General features: G+C 40.1%; 1 protein-coding gene across 4 annotated transcripts in view; it reads left to right on the top strand.

The window, feature by feature from the left end:
- Positions 1-17,143, top strand: part of SORCS1 (sortilin related VPS10 domain containing receptor 1) — a 595,404-nt gene that overhangs the window by 393,052 nt on the left and 185,209 nt on the right. For all 4 annotated transcript variants that reach the window (XM_050804902.1, XM_050804901.1, XM_050804903.1 and 1 more), the window contains exon 5: positions 7,546-7,619. In XM_050804902.1, coding sequence (XP_050660859.1) covers positions 7,546-7,619 — 74 coding nt within the window. The remainder of the gene's footprint in view (positions 1-7,545; positions 7,620-17,143) is intronic.

Genomic DNA, 17,143 nt, shown 5'->3' with positions numbered 1-17,143 from the left:
TTTTTTGAGACAGAGTCTAGCTCTATCACCCAGGCTGGAGTGCAATGGTGCGATCTCAGCTCACTGCAACCTCCACCTTCCGGGTTCAAGCGATTCTCCTGCCTCAGCCTCCCAAGTAGCTGAGATAACAGGCACGTGCCACCACGCCCGGCTAATTTTTGTATTTTTTAGTAGAGGCGCGGCTTCACTGTCTTGACCAGGCTGGTCTCGAACTCCTGACTTTGTGATCTGCCTGCCTCAGCCTCCCAAAGTGCTGGGATTACAAGCGTGAGCCACTGCGCCCAGCCAATCGTTCCTTTCTTTTCCTGAGTGAGCCCTCACGGAAGGGAGATACTTATCATGGCTGCTTTGAATGGCGAACATTCCCTGGGAAATAATGACGACTTAATAAGAAAACAGATGCCAGTGCTTTCAAAATCTCAGTCATATTTAGGTTTCTCACCACTGACTGACAGTAGAGTGAGCTGGTAAGAGGATCAGCTGTCTCCTCTGTCAGGTCCTACCCCTGCTCTGTGACCTTCAACAGGTCATTTAAATGTAGTTTCTCCAACTGTAAAGTGGAAATAATAATAAGAGTATCTGGCTCCTGGGGCTATTTGATGATACTGAGATAACGCATGCAAAATATAAACACAGAGCCTGGCACATAGCAAAAACGGCATAGATACCAGCCACTGTATTATCCAAAGACCTGAAAAATAGCACTTCCAGTGTGGTGCAGCTGGAATTAGAGAAAGCCTGTCTTAGTCAGAGGCTGTCTTATCCCAGTGTCTTTCCAGTACGTAGAGCTACAGGCACTTTAATCAATTTAATTTAAATGCCTTTTTAGACAATCACTAGAAGGTCCTGTGAAAGCAGAATGAATGGAACAGGACAGATGGATATACGGTACTTAGAAATATTATTGATTATAATAATAGAACACCATTAAATATTAAAGTATTTATCTTTACACTAACTCTATTTGCTTTTGAATAGACCTAGCAGCCCCTTAATGTCAAAAGGGCGAGTTGAGATAAAGACAAATTGATCCTTGAAATTCAACCCCCTGGGGATATTCAAATGATTTCTGCACAAGCACAAACACTTAGGAAACTGATATCTACCTAATATCATCATGTTTCCCCAAGGCACTGCATTAAGTTAAAAGGCACTCAGTTTTTTATAAGAAATATGTTGAGCAGTATATACCATGCTGGTTTGGCAGGATTTTCATGTGCTTGAAATTTCCCAATGTCAGAGCTGATTTCTAATCTCATGAATATGTAAGTAATTTAAGTATCCAAGTACAAAACTGGCAATTAGAGTGGAAACCAGGGAGCTCGCTAAATGTCAACCCCAACACTTGTTTATAAAACAAATTCTCAAGCTGAAATGCCATCCTATGCAAACAAGGAAGGCCTGCGTTCACCTTAGATACCATGTTTAAACAGGTCGTATCATTATTTTTCAATTGCTACCTTTGATCTGCCTGTTTCTAATGATTTGGAAAAAAAAAAAAAAAAAACAGAGCTCCAAGAATAAGGAGAAATGAACATTTTAAAACAAACAATTGGGTTTAAGATGTGAACAGGCACAATTGTGCTATTTGATAGTTTTGTAGGCTTTGAAAGAGAGGTATTTGTATGTCCAAATTTTTAGTTAGTTCTTCATCTGTTCTATGCCACCAACACTTGGCTTTAAGAACGTTTAAGGGGCCGGGCGTGGTGGCTCATGCCTGTAATCTCAGCACTTTAGGAGGCCGAGGTGAGCAGATCATTTGAGGTCATGAGTTCAAGACCAGCCTACCACCCCCACCCCCCGGCTCTACTAAAAATACAAAAATTGGCTGGGTGTGGTGGTGTATGCCTGTGATCCTAGCTAATGGGGAGGCTGAGGCAGGGGAATCGCTTGAACCCTGGAGGCAGAGGTTGCAGTGAGCCGAGATGGCGTCACTGTACTCCAACCTGAACAACAGAGTGAGACTCTGTCTCAAAAAAATAAATAAAAATAAATAAATAAATAAATAAGAATCTTTAAGGCCAAGATTTTATCTTATCATGTTCCTATATACCTCCAGACCTGGATGCACAGGAGGTGTTCACAAATCAAACTCGCCCACAGTCGTATATTGACCCGCCCTTCCCAACCGGCTCCAGTTCCGTAGTCTAATCTTCTAAGCTTCAGAGCACCACCCTCAACTGCAGTGCTTGTGACAGACTTCAGTGACATCTAGGGAGTGGACAGTGACAAATCTGATAAATCCAACTGCAGGAGAGATTGATGGAACCAGCAATAGGCCATCATTCCCAGCCTTCATCAGCAAAGCCTGACTGCTCAGCTTTGATACTCTTATCTTTTGACTTTAATGACATTTGGATCCAGTCTACATCAGTTCCCCACAAGTATTGGTAAGATTGCATCTACCCAGCCTGGTTCCAGGCTCTCTTTATAGCCCCAGCTTCCACTTCACTCTGTTATGCATCCCAGCCAAACTGGGTCTCTTGCTATTGACCAAAGAAATGTGAGAACAACACCCTGAGTTTTGCTGCTCTGTTTATTTGCACAGACTGACCCATTCCCCTGGAACACTGTTTCTGCATATCTTCATTCTAAGACATGTTAATTGTACTACAAAGCCCACTATGAATTATTTTGCAAATTCTAAACTTTTCCTCTAAAACATAGGCCACTACAACACAGGCCAGTACAACACTGTACACAAAATATTAGACATTACTGTAGGTTGTGATACCACTAATACACTAACATTTTCTTTGAGAAACTTTATGGGGGCAGGGTTGGGTGTGAGGTCTGGATTGGGCATCATGGCTCTCTCACTATCTGCTCTCTGTACTGAACAGCCAAGGTAAAGACTCATATCAGCTCTTAGTGAAGTTTGCAGAATCCTTTTAAGTGTTGCAAATTTTGGTTCCCCTTAGTGTGGGTTCTGGCCCCCTCCTATGCCGTGGAACGAGAGCATCAGAACATACTTCTGAGGACAGCGTTTTTCTCTGGACTGATTCTCTTTCTTCTTATTGAGGGTGATAGAAAAAAGAACTTGATATTTGTGATGCCTCAGGCCTGGCATTAGGAATTTATATGAAGTCCTTAAGGTACCATCTCTTTCTTGCTAAAAAGGATGCAGGAATAGCAGTGAGAATCAGAGAGTCATGAGGTGGATGAGTGCTTTGTACCCAGGCCATCCCCAGGGCAATATTAGGATGAGGCAAATAAAATAGAACTGGCAGCATTTTCTGTCAGCCTTTTCAAGAAGTACAATTCGCAGGCCCCCTGCTTCCAAAATGTTAAGAGGAGAGAAGGAAAGAGGAGTGGGCAGGCAACCTTGAAAAGAGCCGACAGCAGGATGTTTTCCGCCAACGCAGACGCCTTCTAAGGAGCCTGTGTGGAGAAGCCCCAGGAAACTGCCCCCTGACCGGGGAAGCCGCCGTGGGAAGCTTTGTGGTGAACAACATCTGGTCCCATGAACCAAAGACTTAAAACGTTATCACAACTCTTAGCTTCTATGGAATTCTCCTAGCACAAATTTCTGTGGAATGGATGCTCTTTCACACATTTCCCAGCTGCAGAAGAGAATTCCATCACGTGCACATGTCTAACAATCTGCAAAGAGAGGATACGTTGATCTGATTTAGAAATATTGAAAAGACTTTTTAAGGACACTGACAGTTGCAAGCTTGTGTATCACCACAAGGAGCTGAGTTTCTTATCTAGTAGCAAGTTGTCACTCTTCTAGGGATTTAACCAAAATGTGAATGTTAAGGTGGAAATGAAAGTTGGAAATGGCTGCTCCCCTTCTCTCATCCCATCTTTATCTGCTGTAGACTAGGAATCTTGAGCAAAACCAGTGCATCCCATTCTTTCCCTCCCCCAGTTTATTTTGTCCTGCTGTGGCATCCCTCTTTATCATTCCTTATAGCCGGTGCCCACCATACAACTTGCAGCTCCAAAGACATCCAGAGGAAGGCGCCAGAGATGCCTAAGAGTTGGCTCAAAGCTGTCAATGAAACTAACCCTGGTGATTTCATCCTTTGGAATTAAGTGTATTTTTATCTGCATTCTTCTTAAAGCAAACAAAGACAGATGGCAAGGAAAGAAGCCAATGTGAAAGATGTCTTTAAAAAAAAAAAAAAAAAAAAAAAAAAAAACCTTTCAGGAGAGGAACATGTCAGGAAAGAGAGAGAAATGCTAATAGCTCCAGACCAGCATAATGACAGTCTGGAGGGTTAGGCCTTAAGGCTGCTGATAGATCTTGAGCACAGGTGAGTGTTGGGTTTGTGCTCATTAAGTTGTATTTACTAATACAAGGATGTAGTCACAGATACTTTAGAATGATTTTAGACAGGATTTTCTGTGTTGCATTCTTATTGCAGATATAACTAGAATCTTTCCTTGTTCTCTAACATTTCTGCTCCTTCAGTTCTTTTTCAACATTTATAGTAATGTTAGCTAAACAAAATCAAACCCTCTAAGAATGGCAATTTTAAGTTCATGACACGGCACTAGTAGAGGCACAATGGCCTCCTAAAACTAGATTAAGTACTCTTCCATCCTCTTCTTAATCTTTCTGTCTTTCTCTAAGCTTGGCATAGCTAGAGAAAGCTGCTGCTGCTTTCTCTGATGTGACAGATAGTAATGATAGTTCTCAGTTCTGTGTTCTGACGGTCAGACCTTGGAGCCAGAGACAGACAGGCAGGGAAATAAATCTTATTTAGGTGCTGCCAACACTATGAATTTTATTAAAGGACATTGACTCATTCTACAGGGAAAGCCTTCCACTGGTGGCTGAGACAGTCATTGGGTAAAATGCTTTGATACCATTCCCTTCTTTGTGGAGGAGCACTTTGCTGCCAGACTCTGTAGGTTTAATTAACACGTTAACTTGAATGGCTGAGTTGTTGTTTTCTTTTTAGTCAGTATAACACCAGACTGGACAACTAACTTTTTAGGGAGAAAATGTCTGAAGTAGTAGGTGGAGAATACAGAGCAGTTTTGTCTAAAGGTGAGTATTCAAGACTCTGCTTTCAAATCCTTGGGAGTTGCAAATACACTGATATTTATAGGGTTTTGTGGATGTGTGTTTTGTTTGTTTTTAGGTATATGCCTCTAATTATAAATCCATGGAACTAAAATATATTCCTCTGATAAATTTTCTTTGTCCACCAATTGTGAAACCTGGGTGCTTTATTAGGTAGAAACATGACTAGGAAATTCACGTGGTGCCAAATCATTATCTTTTTCATTTATCATCTACTGTTTGAGGCACCTGTACATGTAGAAGGATAGGATTTCCAACATCTAAAAGCTTCGCAATCTCATTAAAGAGGCAGGAAGTGGCCTTAGAAATTTTAGAGTAATTTTAGATAGAAAGGAATTTCTGCCTTGCATTCATGAAAGATTCTCTTGAAAGGCTGTTAAGAGAATTAAATATAAATACGTGGCTGGTAGTTTGATAGCATCTGCTGTTGTTCCACAGTTCTTTGGAGATGAGACCGGTAGGAATCTTAGTAGGTAGAGGAGGGTTCATAGAGGAGGTGGCCTTTCATCTGGCTCTGAAAACAAGACTGGTGTTGAAGAAGAAAAGTCTTAAAGCCACTTTTGCCAGAGTGGGCAGCCTCAGTGAAGGCACAGCAAGGCGCGTGAGGGAAGGTGACAGGGCCAGCCCACCAGGACCAAAAGGTACCTTTGGAGAGAGTAAATTGAAAGAATCTCACTGAGCTGAATGAGAGAGGCTTGGTTTATTGGATTGTTTTGTATACCCACTGCTTGAGGGGCCTCTACATGCTCACAAATAATGAAGTTGCTCTTTGAAGATATAAACAAATGTCTTGGGACATACCTGAGTGGTCCACAGGCTCCAGATTCAAGCTTAGGGGATAAATTTACAAACAGAAAAAAAGAACCACAAATGCTGGCGCCCAACAATTCCTCATAGAGATGAATTCTCTGTGGGAACGGGAATAGCAATCCTTTGGTGTAGCCATAGGAGCACACAGAGTTTATGTATTATTCTTGCAGCATGTATATGAGTTCAGCCTGTTACCCAGACATATTATTTTGAACTGTCCTGATACTTTTACATTTGCATTAATCTTTGTATGTTACTAAATATAGATATATCTGTTTGACATAGGCACACCACAATGGTATGAACTCTGCTCCCTTTAAACTTATAGAAAGAAGTAGAGCTCTAGGCTTAAAAAAAAAGAAAGAAAAGAAGACAAAGGGGAGAGAGAGAGAAGTGGATATTCTCGGGTTGGGTGCCTGCTGCTGTTGTACAATTCTCTGTGGTGAAATACCAGGTGTTCAGGACATGCTGGGAACAAGAAGCAGGCCATGCATACACTGCCTGTTTGGGTTCTCAGTTAAGACAGTGTGACCTGTCCCATCTTCTGTTATCTCTATGAGAGGAGTTGTCACCCACCTCTCCTTGGCACTTATAAAATATATCAAACATGAAATGTACCCCGGAAACCAGTCTCCCTCAGGCGTGGCCAAAGAATGAATAATAGGCTGGGCGTGGTGGCTCACACCTGTAATCCCAGCACTTTGGGAGGCTGGGATGGGCAGATCACGAGGTCAGGAGATTGAGACCATCCTGACTAACGCAGTGAAACCCCATCTCTACTAAAAATCATAGTAAAAAAAAAAAATAGCCGGGGGTGGTGGCAGGCACCTGTAGTTCCAGCTGCTTGGGAGGCTGAGGCAGGAGAATGGTGTGAACCCAGGAGGTGGAGCTTGCAGTGAGCCGAGATCACACTACTGCACTCCAGCCTGGGCAACAGAGTGAGACTCCATCTCAAAAAAACAAAAGCAAAAACAAAAGAATAATAAAAAAGACTTAGAAAGAAAAAGGTACAGATTCTCCTTGACTGGATGCCTGAATAATGTGTAATTATTACTTAGATAAGCTTACATAGATAAGTTGGCTTATTTATATGTTGTCCCTGTCTATCTTACCACTTTGACTCATGCTGTTCCTTTGTGAATAATGCTATTTTTAGCCATTTGAATGCTGTCATTCATTCAGGTCCCAGCTGTTTCACCACAGCATCTGGGAAGCATCCCTAAATTGGCTCCTGTCTTCTGCATTGTTTTATCACTGGCTGCCTCGTGCATTTCTCATTATGTGAGCCAGGTTCTGGTTACATTGCGTGCTCTTCCAGAACCTTGTCTAGATTTTGCACTTCTTTGCATTCCCCACAATTCTCGGCACATGCTAGGTCAAGTGGCACAGCTGACTTTATCGACAGGCAGAACACGGTGTGCATTCCAGTTCATTCAACTACTGACTTGACATGTAATTTCTAACAAGTCAGTTAATCCTTCTAAGCTTCAGTTTCCTCAACTATAAAATGAAGATATTAATCTGCCTTGCAGAGCTTGTATAAGGAATGGAGGTGGTACATGTGGAGCACTCACCTTGTGTATGGCAGGTGTTCAATAAATGTTAGGTATTATTATTACTATTGATCCAATGAACTGATGTTTGTGTATGTGATGTACTGTAGAACCATAGTGTTGAGTAACTTCTGTTCTTTACAGTTATACAGCTCTGCTGAATTTGGGAGAAGGTGGCAGCTTATCCAAGAAGGGGTTGTACCAAACAGGTTCTACTGGTAAGTCTCACTTTATCTTGTAGCACATTAAGATATGATCTAGTCAGATATGACCTAGTAAATGACCATTGGAATCTTGTTCTCACCAGTGCTCTCACATAAGGTCTGTTCTTATTGGGACATGCCCACATCCCCTCAGGGCAGGATGTGACATTAGAGTAAGAAACACTTTAAGAGAATGTTAAAAAATCTATCACAGTCTTTTTGAAAAACCCCAAATGGATTATGGAGGTTAGTGAACTGCAAGGGCTTTATGAAAATTGCTTTGTTATATTTTGGTGGAACCGTGGAGAGAGACATTTTAAAAAATCTAATAGTGACTTTTTATTATTAAAAGCCTTATATACACATATATCACATATTCAAATGAAGATTTTCAGTCTAAAGAAGTAGGTTTTATTTAGTCTAAAAGTAGATCTTCCTCTCATTCCTGATTTTAGATCTTGTAAGCCTTCTCCTTGTCATTTATTTATTTAATTATTTATTTATTTATTTTAGACAGTCTCACTCTGTCGCCCAGGCTGTAGTGCAGTGGTGTGGTCTCAGCTCACTGCAACTTCCGCCTGCTGGGTTCAAACAATTCTCCTGCTTTAGTCTTCCCACTAGCTTGGACTACAGGTGCATGCCACCATGGCTGGCTACTTCTTGGATTTTTAGTAGAGATGGGGTTTCACCATGTTGGTTAGGCTGGTCTTGAACTCCTGACCTCAAGTGATCTGCCCACCTCGGCCTCCCAAAGTGCTGGGATTATAGGCTTGAGTCACCGTGCCTGGCCAGCCTTCTCCTTGTCATGTGGGACACAGTTGCTATTACTAGTTTCTCAATTATCTTTTTAGAAATGTTCTGTGAATTGCCAAACGTGTGTGTGTGGGGTGTGTGTGTGTGTGTGTGTGTGTGTGTGTGTGTAGTCTTACTTTGCTTGGGCTGCAGTAACAGAATACCATAGACTGGGTAGCTTAAACAACAGATATTTATTCTTCATTGTTCAAGGCTGGGGAGTTCAAGGTGCTGGCAGATTTGGTTCCTGCTGAAGACTCCCTTCCTGGCTTGCAGATGGCTCCCTTCTGTCTGTGTCCATCCATGGTAGAAAGAGGGAGCTCTGATCTCTCTTCCTCTTTTTTTTTTTTTTTTTTTTTTTTGAGATGCCTGCCTCAGCCTCCCCAGTAGCTGGGACTATAGGTGCCCACCACACCTGGCTAATTTTTTGTGTTTTTAGTAGAGAGGGGGTTTCACCGTGCTAGCCAGGATGATCTCACTCTCCTGACCTCATGATCCCCCAGCCTCAGCCTCCCAAAGTGCTGGGATGACAGGTGTAAGTCAGCACACCTCTTCCTTTTTTTTTATCAGGGCATTAATCCCATCATGAGGACCCTATCCTCATGACCTAAGTTAAACCTAATCACTTCTTAAAGACCCTGTTTGCAAATACCATCACATCATTGTGGGTTAGGGTTTCAACATATGAATTTTGAGGAGACAAAAATATTCAGTCCCTAATATATATAGATAGAGATACCCACATTTACATAAATGGTAGCTGTGCACACTGTTCTATACCTCGTTTTTTGTTTTTTTTGTTTTTTTGTTTTTGTTTTTTTGCAGGGATGCAGTTTATTATGCATACATCGTTATTTTTAGTTGACTACATATCATTTTGCTCTAAGACTATAGATTGGAGGTAAATCTTATGCCTAATTAATGCAAAACATAAACTATATATGTTAGTGGGATATATGTATGGGAAAAGAGAAATACGTGAAGAGAAAGAGAGAAGGGGGCAGCAAGAAAAAGAAAGGGACAAAGGAAATAGCATTCCTTTCTTTAACCACCTCAGTTCATCCCCCTAGTTAAACTAGACGTGGCTCTGTCCGTGGGAATGGGTGAGTAAAATTGAAAACAAGGAAAATATCAGAAGTTAACTTTGGCTTTTAAGTTTCCAAGGTCTTAGATTCTCACAAAGTAAGAACAAAGCACAGAACATTCTAGTGTGATTTTGGTGTTAATATTTATCAATACCTTTGAATATACATCCTACCTCCTGCCAAAAGATGTGATTCTACCTTACCCTAATTTCTCTAATCTGCCTGTGGAAAAGACGTTCAGGTTGTTTCAAGATTTTTACTACTATAAACTGTGTAACAAGGAACTAGCTCAGACAGGAGTTTAAATATCCTTTATTCATGTCATTCAGAATCACTGTGACAGTGACCTTTTAGGAGCCAATGAGCTCCCTGCAATGAGGGCAGTGAAAGTATCTCCTCTTGATTCCTCTTGAAATCACACTGCCTCTCATCAGCCTTTAGAGTTACAGGCAGAATAGATCACCAAGGTACATAATAGCTTCCCACCTCCACTCCAATTCTTTCGCTTTTATATGAACTTCTAAGAGGAATGCATTTTTATCTTTCTCATTTTCAAACACTACCCTAAAACTCCTGTGGGGGTTGAAAGCCAGAGAACTACATTAGAGAAATCTCTTTAAAAGCTAGCAAAACTGCCTGAAAAAGTTAGGCCATTTGCAAACAAACTGGCTCTGAGATAATAACACAAGGACTTCTATATGGCAAGATACCACTTTTTCCCCTATCAAAACGAGACATTTGTAACTAAAGGAGGTTTTTGTTGCACAGAAGCTTATTTACCTCTCTCCTTCTGGTGCTCTTGTTCAGGATGGTGTAAGCCTTGCTTCTAAAGTTCAAATTGACATCTCCTGTCTCCAGGAACTCAACTCTGTCTCGTACTGAATCTCCTTTCTCTGGTCAGCGTTTTTTTCTCCCTCTCTTAGTAATTTTGTATCATACTCATGAGAAACCTTCATCTCTGTGTGTTTTGTCCATAAAGTATAAAGTTAGTTTATGGAAGAGAAGGTTCATGTCTTTTTCTTTCATTCTCTCCCTTTTGGGGTACATAGAAAGGCCTCAGAAAATAAGCAAATAAAGGACGGAAATAAATGAATGTTGTCCTCCTAGTTTATCCTGGAAATGCAGTTGCTGCTTTGCTAATGAAAAAGCATGAAGGACAAATCTTTTCTCAAGTCCTACTTTCAAATGACTGCAAATATCTGTTCATGGTGCCTAGAACTATACGGTAGGAAGTAGCTATTCAGAGGACTTGGCAGAAGTTGGTTCCTACCAAAAGAAACAATGAAAAATATTGACAGGATGGGCAAGAAAAAGGAACTGAGATGAAGTGGTACATATTTACAGTGTTTTCTATGTCACCAGAGGTCTTATTTATGCATTATTATAACCTGAACAGACCTCACCACTGCTTCCACCAGTGCTAATTGCAATATTTTCTTGCCTATTCCTTAAAGAAGGAATCTTCTCTGTGAAAGCTTGATTAGCAAAGCTCTTCTAATCAAAAGCCATAAAATTATCTTTATAAAAACATTACACATTATTGCATATGAATTCTAATTGATCTGTTAAGTAAAAGAAATAAAACCTCCTTCTTTTGTTTTTGAAAACAGAGACACATCTTGCCCATTCAAGTCTTAATAGTGCAACAAGCACTACTTAAACTTAAGCTATTTAATCCTCATAACAAGCTTCTGAAGTAAGCTTTTGATTATCATCATTAACAGATAGGGAACCTATGGTATAGAGAAGGTAAGTAATTTGGGTAAAGTCACACAGCTGGAAAGTGCCAGAGCCAGAATTTGAGTGAAGGCTGTCTGTCACTGAAGTCTGTGCTCTACTAAATCAACAAATGCTGTTGTCTCTGCCTCTTAGTCTTATGTTCTTGTCTGGGACTGTGAGCCCTGGAAATCTAGCCCCCTCAGACATATGAATGGTGAGAACCCAGAGTTCTTTTGACCACAGTGCCAACTGTGCTTGTCAAATGGCTCACATGGGTTCCTTAAGCTTGGTTGATTTTTCTAGAGAAGGCATGGGAACTCGTAAATTGCATAGTACCATGACTGTTGATGAAAATATCGGTCTCTGCCCACATAGTCTGTATTTTCTAACTCTGAGCAACTACCTTAAGCTGACAGAAAAGTTGTCAGTCAAAGCAATATTTATTAGATTCACTTCTGGAAACCAGTTACTTCAAATTATACAGGAACTATGGGGCTATCTAGGATAATTCAGCAAAGTATAGTTAAAATAAACCTCCTTTAATCATTTCTGCTTGGAACCTGGCTATTGGGGATGTGTATGGGACTGAGGGAGATTTCACTAGTGTTAAATCAAATTGTTAAGTTACCATGGGTAATAACATAGAATTTCCCTAAAGAAGAAATGAAGACCAATTCATATTGTTTCCTCATCACCGAACACATTGATAATTATTTTTATTCCTGGTAGCAATGGTCATGCCACCCCGGAAGTAATAAATAGCAATTGTTAAATAATTATGGCATGTAACAGCTTATTCTTTCTTTTTTTTTTTTTTTTTTTTTTTAGTACAGACAGGGTTTCACCGTGTTGGCCAGAATGGTCTCGATCTCTTGACCTTGTGATCCACCCGCCTCAGCCTCCCAAAGTGCTGGGATTATAGGCGTGAGCCACCATGCCCAGCCTGTAACAACTTATTCTTATGTTATCCCAGTGGTTTCTGATAATGTTACCAAAGCACTAGAAGTTTGGTCAAGACCCTACTGCACAAAAAGCCAGTCACTGAGACAGCAAGTATTGCTAAGGAAGAAGGCTTTAATCAGGTGCTGCAGCCAAGGAGATGGGGACTCAATCTCAAATCCATCTCCCTGACTAAAAGTACGGGTTTTTTTTTTTTTTTTTTTTTTTTGCAGGAAATCAATGTAACAGGGTGTAAAACAGGAACTGGGGAGGGGCAAGGAGGCATCTGGTTCATGGTCTGATGAGTTTCAGTTCTTTAATACTTTTTTTTTTGAGAGGCTTGAAGATCCTTTCCTGAGGAAGGAACTCAGATAAAACAAATACAGGTTTCAAGCTTTAACAGCAGAAGGGTCAATTTCTATGTTTATCTAAAAGAACAGTGTATTGGAGTATTGAGCTGGTTTTATTAATACTACCATAGCAACCATAAATATAAACTTTCCTCCAAGGAGTTCAGATTATTTCTAAAACTTACTTACATATATAGAACATCATGTAAGAGACAGAATAATATTACCATTAATAGAATAGGTGTCCTTTTAATTTAACTGACAGCAACAGTGGTCTTGTTCTTTCCTATGCTGGAAACCAATTATATTGGGAGGCAGTACAACTTGCAGGTCAAGGGGTTCAAGGACACTGAGGTTTAATTTCTAGCTTTGCCATTTACTAAGTAAAAAAAAAATATCCTGGGGAAGTTACATAATTTCTGTGTGACTCAGTTTTTTTCCCCCTGTAAAATAATTAATACCTACTTCATCAAATGAGATGATTCTTGTGAGTTGGTTACATGCCTTGTGCCTAAGAATCATCTTGAATGCCTACTGGCTAACAGTGTTAATATTATTCATAATAGCCACCTTTCTATCTCTATTAATTTTGTTTTTCTTTGTGTTGTCTTCATTATCAGGTTTGCTTTTCCCATTTTGTGACAGCAGTGGACACTAGCAGCTTTAGGCTTACTTTTTTTTTTTTTTTTTTTGACATTGTCTCATTCTGTCACCTAGGCTGGAGTGCAGTGGCGTGATCTCGGCTCACTGTAACCTCTGCCTCCTGGGATCAAGAGATTCTCCTGCCTCAGCCTCCCTGAGTATCTGGGACTACAGGCGCATGCCACCACACCTGGCTAATATTTTGTATTTTAGTAGAGACGGAGTTTCACCGTGTTGCCCAGGCTGGTCTTGAACTCCTGAGTTCAGGCAGTCCACCTGCCTCAGCCTCCCAAAGTGCTAGGATTACAGGTGTGAGCCACCGCGCCCGACCTAGGCTTACATTTTAACAGCTTGGAAATCCCATCAAGCCAGTCTGTCTCTTTTTCTCTGTTTCCAAGGATTGAATCTGAGAGGGCTGGCTTGGATCAAGGACATACAAGATGATTCATTACTCATGTAGATCAGAAACATATCTACCCCGATAACTGAAATACGGTCTGCGGTTGAGACCTAATCAAACTGCATGGTTCAAGGTTGAAGGAAATGTAATTCCTAAAAAGGGAATAGAAGGACAAAAAAAAAAAAAAAAGATTATGCTACTGTAAGGGAAGATGGGTTTTCTTATTAGGGAAAATATATATAGATGGGAGAACTGAGTGTCATAAGGATAAAATTCTATCAGGGGATTTGTATTTGCTGAGTAACTACATTGGTGTAGCCACATGATAATCATGCTATTTGATCCTCTTAACAAGATTATATGGTAGTGGTTATTATCCCCATTTTGATGAAACAGAAAAGTGAAGTGACGTAGTTTATCCAACATAACACATAATTTGTTACAGCCAGGTTTTGAAAGATTCAGCTCAAATTCAAGACTTATTCCCTTCTCATCCTCCAATAAAAGACAGGAGAAAAAACTTTAAATTCTAAAATTTTATTTTAGTTGATTTTAGTTTAGCACTTTAGTAGGTAAAAGCTAAGGTGCTGCATTTGACACTGAACAAAGAACATGGTGGTGGACGATCAGTGGCATCCAAATGCCTTAAATAAGGAAAGCTCCTGCCAAAAGCTAAATTCTCTACTCAAGGACAGTGAATGTGGTTTGTTAGGATCTGAGTCAAGTTTAGTATAAAGCAGTGGAAGGCATTTCTCATTAGAAACTCTTCAGCAATCTATTAATTATGCAAAAGACAAGGCAATCTCGGGGCTGTTTCACTTAATTAAAAATAGGTTCAGCCTTATCTTATTGATTATGTTACTCCGACATACAGACAGCTGACTTGACATAGGGACAGCTGAACAGTGATACATATTTTCTGTGACTAATTCACACATGGAAAATCAAGAGTTGGCTCAGCAATGAACCTTTGTTATTTTGGAATGCCACCTATGTTTCAGTGATGTCCCTCTGGGGCTTATATGACATCTGTATTATTTAAACATTTATCCTTCTGCTATACTCAGTGCATTTCAGCATGTATACCCATTCGCATTCTTCCCCACGGTTCCATGCCAGTCAATGTGAATGACTTCCCATTCTACATCTTTTTCAACAAGTCCCATTTGTTGAGCATTTACTGTGTGCCAAGACTTGTGCTAAGTCTTTTGCACATATTGTTTAAATCAGTCCTCAAATAATTTATGTGAAATAGTTTATTGATCAAGACTCTTTCTAGATACGTGATAGAAAAACGCATCCTGTTTTAAGAAGAAAAAAATTTTTAAAGAGATATTGGCTTATGGATCTGGGAAGTCAGAAGGAACTTTATTAGACTCCACTACATCCATAGGCTTCTTGAATGCATCAGATCTTGATATCTCCCCATCACTCCACTCTCCTTTCCTCTGTTTTAGCTTCACTTGGGCAAAATTTCTCTTTGCAGTGGTCTCTAGAAGCTTCTATCTTCCCAGTTCACTCTAATGTAAAAGAAAAGTACTTCTTGCTTGTTCCAGAAAAACTCCTAGGATTAAATCTTATGGGATCTGAATCGGTAAAATGGCCATAGATAGACCTGGGGCTAGAATCAACTTTACTAAACCACATGGACAGAAAATAAGGAATATGATGCCCGGGAAGAGACTAAGGTGCTTTTATCAAAAGAAGTGGGGAGGATAATGGGAAGGCATCAACAAGAGGTATCCATTATCCAGAGATGTTTCAGTCCTCTTTTTCAGATGAGAAATAAATAAGGTAAATAAATAAATAAATAAACACTATCTTATATAATTTTGCCTAATGTCTCACACTAGTAGACAATAGTAATGAAATTTAAACCCAGGTATGTCTGGCTAGAGAGCCTGTGTTATCTGTACACCATGCTATAATCTACCTCCAGGGTATCTTCATGGCCCCCACTGTGCCATGGACCAGTAAAGTCTGGCTTAAGCTTGAGTTCTCTTCTTACGTGAAACTCCTACGTTGGCAGATACTTTATCCACATCCACCGGGCCTCACTGCTAGTCCTCGAAGTGACTTTTTTTGTGTGTGTATACCTGTCCTATTATCGCTGCCCCATATTTTCTCCTCTAACCTTGAGTATCAAGGCTGACACAAAAGAGGCAGCTTCATAAACTTTTGCTGACATACCTGTCCATGATCAGAAAACACTCCAGAATATAAAATAGCCTCTCTCTCTCTCTGATTCTGACTCATATCATTACCATTCATTCTCAAGGCCTTGTTGAATATTGCCGCCAAGTCAACTTCAGATTTTTATCCCTCTTATTGTAGTTTGATAGTTTGGTTTATATGCACGAGGTCACCATGGCCATTTCTCTTCCTCCTTCATATATACCAGTCATTCAGCACAGCACCCCCAAGACTTCTATAAGCCACCCACACCAAAGAGGTTTAGAGAATGTGGCGCGAGATGGCTGTAACTCTTTCCTCTTCCCACCCTGCAGTGAATTTAGTGGATTCAGTAACAAGAGACTGAGGCTCTGCATTTTTCCTTCTCCAGGTTCTGCAAACTGGAAATGGGATGAAGTCTAATAAGGTTACAAAAAACGGAGAGAAAGACCGTAAAACTCTGTTAGATAAAAATGACCAGATATACCGATAATAGGAAGGGGGTATGGCAATTTTTTTTTTTTTTTTTTTTTTTTTTGTCTCCAAGATACTCTACGTCATCTCTTACTCAAAGCTATGAAGCAGGGCACTGTCTGCAGAAAACTTCGAAATGAATACCATCACTTACTTTCAATTTTATGTTGCGGTTGCAGTGGAATATCTTACCATTTAGAATCAGCTTTTTAAAAATAGGCTTCCATATTTCCTTATTCCTCATATCGCAGCCTAACCACTTTTGGGTCATATTTTTCTGTGCTCTCTTACCTCTTCTTAAAAATGTGGATTTCCAAGTTGCATCAGTTCTTCCCTCATAATATTATCCCTGCCCACTTCCTCTCCCATTCTCCTTTAGCATTACCCTGGTTTAGCTCCACCACCAATACCCTACCGAGAAATAATGAAAAAGCCTCTCCATTCATCTTCCTATATCACTGCCTAAGGACTCTCTTGTCTACCCAATCAAATATTTGTCTCATTCCTCATTGTTTGCAACATAAATTGAAGAGGAAGAATCTAACTAGGTTCTTGCCAATGTGGGCTCTTATGTCCTTTATCTGACCTACTACCCACTCCAGTTCTGTATGCTAAATTCTAGGAGGCCAGGTAAGTAATAGTAAGCACTAGTAAGTCTATGGATCTGTCAATACTTCTTACATCTGTCCTTATTTATTTTAGCAATGATTAATTTTTAGCACCTATTATGAGCCAGGACAGTTTTAGTCTTTGAATACAAAGGTGCTGTCTGAGGATTTTTGTTATTATTAGGATCACAGTGGATCTTTATGGCCTTATACCAAAGCCCACCTCTGCCATGGAGCCGCCTTTGGTTCTTCCTGCTTTGGGGGGCAAAATAAATCTCTTTCTTCTCTGAATTTAAATGTGATGATGTCACAGATAAAATGTAATATATCATACCATGTACTAGATTGCAGGTCTATA

This window comes from Macaca thibetana, chromosome 9 (assembly GCF_024542745.1).
Source record: "Macaca thibetana thibetana isolate TM-01 chromosome 9, ASM2454274v1, whole genome shotgun sequence".
NCBI classification, from domain to species: Eukaryota; Metazoa; Chordata; class Mammalia; order Primates; family Cercopithecidae; genus Macaca; species Macaca thibetana.
The sequence above is the reverse complement of the archived record's forward strand: the minus strand, read 5'-3'. Positions and strand labels throughout refer to the sequence as shown.